The 7,571-nt window shown below is 33.3% G+C and overlaps 1 protein-coding gene across 2 annotated transcripts; it reads right to left on the minus strand.

The window, feature by feature from the left end:
* Positions 1-2,090: 2,090 nt before the first annotated feature.
* LOC125213029 lies at positions 2,091-7,168 on the minus strand. Of its 2 annotated transcripts, XR_007174830.1 has the most exons (7): positions 6,689-7,168; positions 5,653-5,753; positions 5,021-5,118; positions 4,261-4,472; positions 3,769-3,819; positions 3,162-3,242; positions 2,091-2,305 (listed from the first exon to the last, which is right to left on the minus strand). XR_007174830.1 is itself a non-coding variant. In XM_048113379.1 (6 exons), exons 1-5 carry the CDS (start codon positions 7,050-7,052, stop codon positions 3,773-3,775), a joined length of 822 nt encoding a protein of 273 aa, XP_047969336.1. In that variant the 5' UTR covers positions 7,053-7,168; the 3' UTR covers positions 2,909-3,242; positions 3,769-3,772. The 2 variants fall into 2 exon arrangements, 1 of the variants encoding a protein (XP_047969336.1); XM_048113379.1 differs by lacking the exon at positions 2,091-2,305 and having other exon boundaries at positions 2,909-3,242.
* Between the last annotated feature and the right edge of the window lie 403 nt (positions 7,169-7,571).

Raw genomic sequence — 7,571 nt, forward strand, 5'->3', positions numbered from 1 at the left:
GTACTCCCGGTAAAAAATAAAAAGAAATAAATAATAAAAATAAAAATTAAATTGTGAATGATACAAGTTTTAATATGAGGTATATATTATTATTAGTAGTGTTCAATTGTGTTAGGTAGCAAATATGGGGGTTCTTTTTCCAACTTGGTCTATTTTTCGTGGACAACCAAAAATGACAAATGTGGTCTATTCTCGTAGACGGAGGGAGTATTATTTTACTCCATCCATCCCATAAAAATATGTGCAATTTTAATTTTAGTCAATCACATAAAAATACGTGAATTCTATTTTTAGAAAGTTATTCCAATTTATTACTCATATACATCAACTTATTTACAATTTATACCACCATTAAACACTAGTACTAATAATGTGAGTTTCACTATCCACTAACACTATTTTAAGTTTTTAACTACCTTCATCTCTCTTACTTAATCAATTTTGCATTAATTCCCGTTTCATATTAATTGTTTATATTTTTATGGGTCAAATGGAGTATTTAATCCTTATTTAAATCTTCACAAGTGAATTTTTTTTAAGTAGATTAATGTATTAGTACTAGTATTTGGTAATGTGTTTATTGGAGTATATATTATTTTCAAATACTAGTCAATAATCTTTCTTCCATTTATAATTAGGAATTTCATATATTTCATGTACGAATTTTAATAAATACAAAGAAAATAATAATGAATATGAGTCACACTTCTATAATTAATTTTAAATAAAATAAGTTAAATGAGCTAATGAAAATAAGATTTATTTACTATTTATATTAAAATTGTAATTGAAATTCTCATTGATATTCCTGTTGCCGTACAGAGAGATATTATCAAAGAAAGGAATCAAAATTCAAACATAGAAATAGCTTCGGTCTCTTTCTTCTTCTTGATGATGATGTTATATTGTTATTTTTCATTGGCATGTATTTCGTATATTCTTAATTTTTAATCGTACAGAGACGATAAATGGAGAGACGATGAGATGAGAAATTGTGGGAGTGTCGGTTGGACCATAATAAATCAGTACGGATTTTATTTTTTAGAAACTTAAACTGGAATAAATTATTCTATTTTTTGAATAAAAATGATAGAAATTAGGAACTACCTCCATAAATACACAAGGGCCCAGCATGAATAATGATAATTAGCCCAAATCTGAAAAGAACAAAAATCATATTTATGTGCATGTCTCATTCTTTATTAGTATCGTGTCTATTTTGGATTTGGACATTTAGTTTAACTCTTCACGAGGAAATATAATAGAGATGGACGTATTTTCGCGGGGGAGTGTTAGGGGGTCACCACCTCTTAAAATAACACAATATCATCATTTTTAGCCAATTATTTGTACGCGTGGACAAATAATAAGCTGCCACGAGGCCAAATTTTTTTTTTGAAAACGACGGCTAGCAATATTTTGTACACTATACAACAATTTTTCTTGGCCAACAATATCCAACACGCTATTAGCGTTTATAATATTGTTGTATAAGTGGTGTCACAATGTCACTTTAAGAGGGATTGTCATTTTAACACAAATCTATTTTCGCATTTATATAGTGAATTTATTTTATTTTATTTTATTTTTTATTGAATTCAAGAATTAGGATACTGAGCCTCGTATTTTGATGTTTTACGTTTATAAATTAGAAAGAAAAAAAATCCTGAAGCTAGAATGCTCGAAGTGAAAATTATTCTACTTACGTCTAGTCGAGAAATTTGTGTATTTAGTAGTATAAATGATATTATTGCAATAAAGTAGTATTGTGACACCCCAACTTATCTATGTATCCCAGTCGTGCAGGATTATATTGAAGTAGACATTTGTAATAATAAAATACTAGTATAGTTTTGGTCTATTAAAAAAAACCTATGATTAGTCATTTTTCACTATCGTTGCATTTACAAACATGCGTTATATTCAGTGTTTTCCTTTTTCCCTTTGTCCTGATATAAAATGTCTAATTTTTATTATCTATGCATCAGCCGGCGATGGAAGACGAGTCGCCCTACCATCACCGGGGATCATGATTTTTAGAAAAATAATATTCCCTCCGGCACACCATAAGTGACCTGTATTTCTTCCCGTCCCAGCTAACGTGAATTATTTATTGTTTTCGCAATGTATAACACAATTACTCTCTACTAACGATAACAGAGAGAATTAGAGTTTAACAAATAAAGGTATGTCAACATTAAGTCATTTCAAAGCAACCTTTCACCTCAGTGTTTTGTTCATATCACCTTCTGCATACATGTTCATCATTTTCCTTCAACCTGTAGATTTCAACTGGTATGGCGACCTACATTTCAAAGAATAGTTACGCAAACACACGACTAGGCAACGCGAAGAACTTGTGCGAATCAAATAGAATTAACAACAGAAGATCAGATCAGTTTCAACCTGAAACAGATTGTTGCTTATACATGAGAAGATGTAATCACAAAGAGTCGTACTGCATATATCGGATCGTATATGGTTTTACGACTGAACTACGACGGTGGCATGGACAACAACACCTAGCTGGATATGAAGTAGCATTCTAGGATAGAATTCAATGTAACATAAATTGAGAAACTATTCATTTATGAATATCACATGCATCAGCTAATATGTAGAAACATTTTTAGTACTGGAATGTTGCACATTCCAAACGCACTCTATTTACTAAAACTACATAAGTAGTGAATTTTACCAAGAGAGCCTAGAATCTGAACAAGAATGAGACTATGATTATAGCAATTTATACTGCAGTCCCACATGTTTATTGCAGGCCATCATAAATGCGTTAGATGTTAATTTCATAACTAAGTTTTTTTTTAAAATGTGATGGAAATTAGATTATTATTACTAGTAAATTCGGTGATGATAAATGTACTACGAACCAGTCAAAAAACACGGACAATTCGACCAATGAATTTCGAGTAATAGGACAATGATGGACATGAATTACAGATTACATCGACTATCAAATCCAAAGTTCCCCTCCCAACAATCCTTAATAATCCCAATATTATTAAGTAGAGATGTTGAGATCGAAAATAGAAGTAAGAACTTTCTCAATGATGTCAAGAGAAACAAGAGAAAATGGGATTTACTAGTTTGAATAAATTTTGCAGCAGTTGAATTCTGTGTAGCATCGTGATTTCTGCCCTTACCTTAGAATTTCTTCGATACTCATCTCAAAGAACCGATATTATTGTATGTACTCGTTTTCAGTGAGATTCTTTATCATCCTCCTAAAAGCATACAATAAAAAGTAACTGAGTTGGTATCAATTTAAGCTCAAAAGATGAGAGGCAAGCAAAATTATATGCAATTATGCATTATCTAATGACCAACTTTGTTGTTGAATTTGATTGTTAATGCCAAAAATAATGTCACAAACAGCGACCATTATAATGCCTCACACTTAGGCAAAGCTAGGCAAGGATAATGCTTGTAGAAATTCAAAAATTACTATAACAAGTAAATGTGCTAGCTTGATTGATGGTCTAAGGATAGGATGAGAACAGCCTACAGCTATTTTTCACTTATTTGACAGTATATTCATCTCGGAGGCTTTAGTCAGTTAATTTATGACCCCTTTTGTATTCTGTGATGATAGAGCAAATTATATTCAACTCCATTTGAAAATCAACTTTCTTTTTAGTATGCAAAGTAAAAATGATAGAGGTGTTTCTCATGAAAAATATCTCCTGGCAACACAATAATAATAGAGGTAATAGGAAAGCAACTGCAATGAGAAACAACTACTGCACTTACCTAGTTATATTTTTTCAAAGCCATCATCATCTGAGTCATCATTCCCATCATCTGAGAAATTAAAAACACAATGAACATGCTGTGGGAACAACTAAAACAAATTGTCATCACTAATTAAGTTCTAACTTAGGAAAAACAGGATAGTGAAGACATGAATAATACAATAAAAAGCAGAACTATAATGTGGTCACGTTGAAGTTTTTACCAAAGAAAAGAGCAGTGACCTTCAGTTATGTGCATATAGCCAAATTGGCTTGCTATTTGCATATCATCATGATAAATTTAACAATATGGTAGCTGGAGATCAAGATTTGAGAAGCTTAAGAAAGGAAAAAAATTATACTACCATCTTATGAACAAAATTGATTAAAAAAATCAAATACTATAAATAGTAGTAGTACCAAAAAGTGGAGAAATGTAATATTAAATCTGCTTGAACAAGGGTTGCATTATAACAAAGAGTTAAAGCTTACTCGGCTAAGCATATCGTACCTGGATCATCATCATCACTGTCATCAAGGTCTCCAAGAAGAAATACATCCAGATCCTTGTCAATGGATGCTGACTTCTGAGCACTGCCTTTTGGTTTCGAAATCTCATCTGCTTCTTCAGATCTTACACTTGATGAAGTCCCCTCGACCTCAGCATCTGTAACATTTTCAGCTGGCTTGAGCTTTACAACTTCCACATAGTGTTTCTCATATCTAACAAAAACAGACATGTATATTAAGAGCATATACACATACATTCAAGCCAAAGAAACAGAAGAGTGATGGATACGAGTTCATAATGATCTCAACACAACCTCATAATATCTGGAACCTTAACATAATCACACCAAAGTAATAAAATCATATGTACATTGTTTGTCAAATATGTTCCAAAACATATGATTTATAGATTTCGGTGTTAGATTTATATAAATCCACATAGATTTATAAATTATTCTTTTGATAAAATTACAAATATAAGATCTACAAGACCTATTTGAGATACACAGAAAGTTATGCTAATCTAAAGCAGCAAGAGAAAGCTTTAGAAAAGCACAGCTTAGCAGTAGAAAAAGATACATTAGTAGGGGCCACATATAAATAGGTAAATTAAATCAAATCAATGATCAAATGAGGTCAAGAGTTAAAGTGATACAGAAAAAATAAATTACTTGCTAGCGGTTTTGCATCTTTGCATTTGGTTTCAAAATTGCCAACTGATTACAAACACAGTCATTAATGCAAAATTTTCTTTTACTTACGCTGCCACATGACTGTTTACAAGAATGAAATAGATTTTCCAAAACTTCCATTCCTTCATCACACGTGGACATAGTTGATACCTTAGCTTTGAGATTTCCTGAAAGCATATGCAAATAGTTATGCATATGTGATTTGAGCATGATTTTAATTTTCATGTTCATTTGTAGTATTAAACAACGGCAAACTAATAAGGTTGGCCAGGCCTACATGATGTGAAGTAATATATCTGTCCAGTCTGAACAAAGTAAAGATTGACCGATTATATTAAAATTACGCTGTAGAGACAAACAATATAGAACAAAGAGTCATTTAGATCCCCTAATAGTTCCACCACCAACCTACCTTGTTATCATGCAGATAGTCAAAGATATATATCATTAGTAACATCTTCATATTGTGCACTTATGAAGATATTGCTTTAAGGATATGTGATTAGTCCCCCTGAACATGGACTCAAAGTCTTGGTTTTAAATGTAAGAGGATTTCAAACGAGAGTTGAAATAAAGATCTTATCATATATCCTAAGAGGCGCTTTCTACTTCCAGGCAGATAAAACATGTAGTTATAAGATTGATTCTTCCTATCCACTCTCTCCAAAGCAAGTGTAGATTATATACATGAAGGCTCTAACCTTCACTGTCAAAAGAACAAGATTGGCATGCCTTTCTTGCCACTCTGTGAGATCTTGCCGAACATTTGAGACGGTATGAATATTAGATACTTTTGACTCATCTGCCATAAGAATGATACCAGATGTAAATATTTGCATTATGTGCTGAGATGCGTGGGTACTGAAGAATTATTGTTGGCATCTTAAAGGGATTAAGAGTTCTAAAACTACAAAGCATGCATAATATTCCAGAAACATTTATTCTAACTGAAACAAATCTAGTCCCACCAACTCAATGAGTCATTAAAGTGCCCCATTCTTCTTTTTAACTAAAAGGGTTTAGAAAGTTCTTAGGATAGCTTCACTCAAAGAATGGAGGGGAATAACTAAATGTGAAGTAAGGAATAGTATCTTCATTTAGGCCAATCATATATTGAGTACATAAATAGAAATCTAAAAGAATACAGAGTCACAAGGGCCTAACTATTGCTTTTCTAAGGATCTGATGCCCATCTACGGGACCACCAGCAAACTTCTTCACACTGGAGGATCATATTCTTATGTTTTCGAAAGGGTAAAAGTTAAAAATAGAGTTTTCATTTTATTATAGAAACCTTTTTGTTGGACTTCTGTTAAGTTCCTCTGTTTTCTCCTGTATCCGGCTGAAAATAAATTTTAGTAGTAGTTGTCTGCTATAGGATCAGATTATACGTTTCCAGTCAGCATTGGACTAATTATGTGGTGACTAATCTTATGATGAGTTGATGACAAGTTGATAGTATATATCCGTGCTGTGCCCACCATCCTCCCTTCTCTCCCCATTTCTCATCGTTTCGTTATATTCACGCATATTCTTATCTTGTATATCAATTGCATTTCGTAACAGCTATTGTTTCAGCATTGTCCAGAACGCATCTCAACAAAGGATAAAAAATGCAGTATAATTCGATTCACACTGCATCAAATCTCGAAAACAGTAAACCAAAATTCGATCACGCAACATAGAATGCGGAAAACTCAAATCAACAATCAGTAAGTAAATCAGACAACAACACACCTTCAAGCGGAAAATCACGGAAAGTATTCGTCGTAATGCCTCTCACAAACTCCCTCAGCTCATCCGTAACACCGAACATATCCAGATCGGCGGGGCTGTAGGCCGCCTTCTGAGCTGAATCGACGAGATTGTTGAGAACCACGGCGGGAGGAGGAATGTGAGCCTTGATCTCGTCGGTGCGCTTCATCGCGTCCGCGGCGAACTCCTGCGACAGCTTCGACGCCTCCGCCGCCAGCTCCTTGGAGCGCCTCGACGCCTCCGAGACGACGCCTGAGAAGTTGGTGGAGCCGAGCCCCTGCGTCAGCTGCTGCGATTTCCTCGCCGCCTCCTCCGCGAATGCGCGAGCTCTCAGCCAGAAATCCATGGCGAATCTGATGCGAATGCGATCGAATTGGGGGATTTTGCGATGGGATTAAAGGAGAGTTTTGGCTATGGAGATTGCATTGCGATATTTTGATGCTTCGATTGATGAGTAGCGTAATTTGTGGAACTCTATATTTATACGCTTCTTTTGTTCCCGGGAAATTAAAGTTTGATTTGCTCTATTTATTTATTATTAATATCGTATTAAATTAATTTCTCTATTTCAAAATTCATTTGTTTTTTACTAATAAATTTATTTATTTGTCTATTTCATTAAATTTAAATTATGTCACGTCCCTTTAAATGAGTTTGAAACTTTATACAGCACTTACATTTGTAAGATACTACAAGAAAATAGCAAATTAAGCGTCTATTTCATTACATTTAAATTATGTCACGTCCCTTTAAATGAGTTGAAAATTTATAAGTAGTATATTAGTACGTTTGTAAGAAAAATAGCAAATTAAGCGTGAAAATATGTGTACTCTCAAATAAATAATTTATACTATCAATTTTCAGG

This window comes from Salvia hispanica, chromosome 3, assembly GCF_023119035.1.
Source record: "Salvia hispanica cultivar TCC Black 2014 chromosome 3, UniMelb_Shisp_WGS_1.0, whole genome shotgun sequence".
Taxonomy (NCBI): domain Eukaryota; kingdom Viridiplantae; phylum Streptophyta; class Magnoliopsida; order Lamiales; family Lamiaceae; genus Salvia; species Salvia hispanica.

What these genes read in the sequence shown, in the direction of transcription:
- LOC125213029 (XM_048113379.1), bottom strand. Translation starts at nt 7,052, where the DNA reads ATGGATTTCTGGCTGAGAGCTCGCGCATTCGCGGAGGAGGCGGCGAGG. An exon ending in CCGTGATTTTCCGCTTGAAG is followed by an intron (nt 5,754 to 6,688) that starts GTGTGTTGTTGT and finishes TTCTTATGGCAG; the next exon opens with ATGAGTCAAAAGTATCTAAT. An exon ending in CAGTGATGATGATGATCCAG is followed by an intron (nt 3,820 to 4,260) that starts GTACGATATGCT and finishes TTAATTTCTCAG; the next exon opens with ATGATGGGAATGATGACTCA.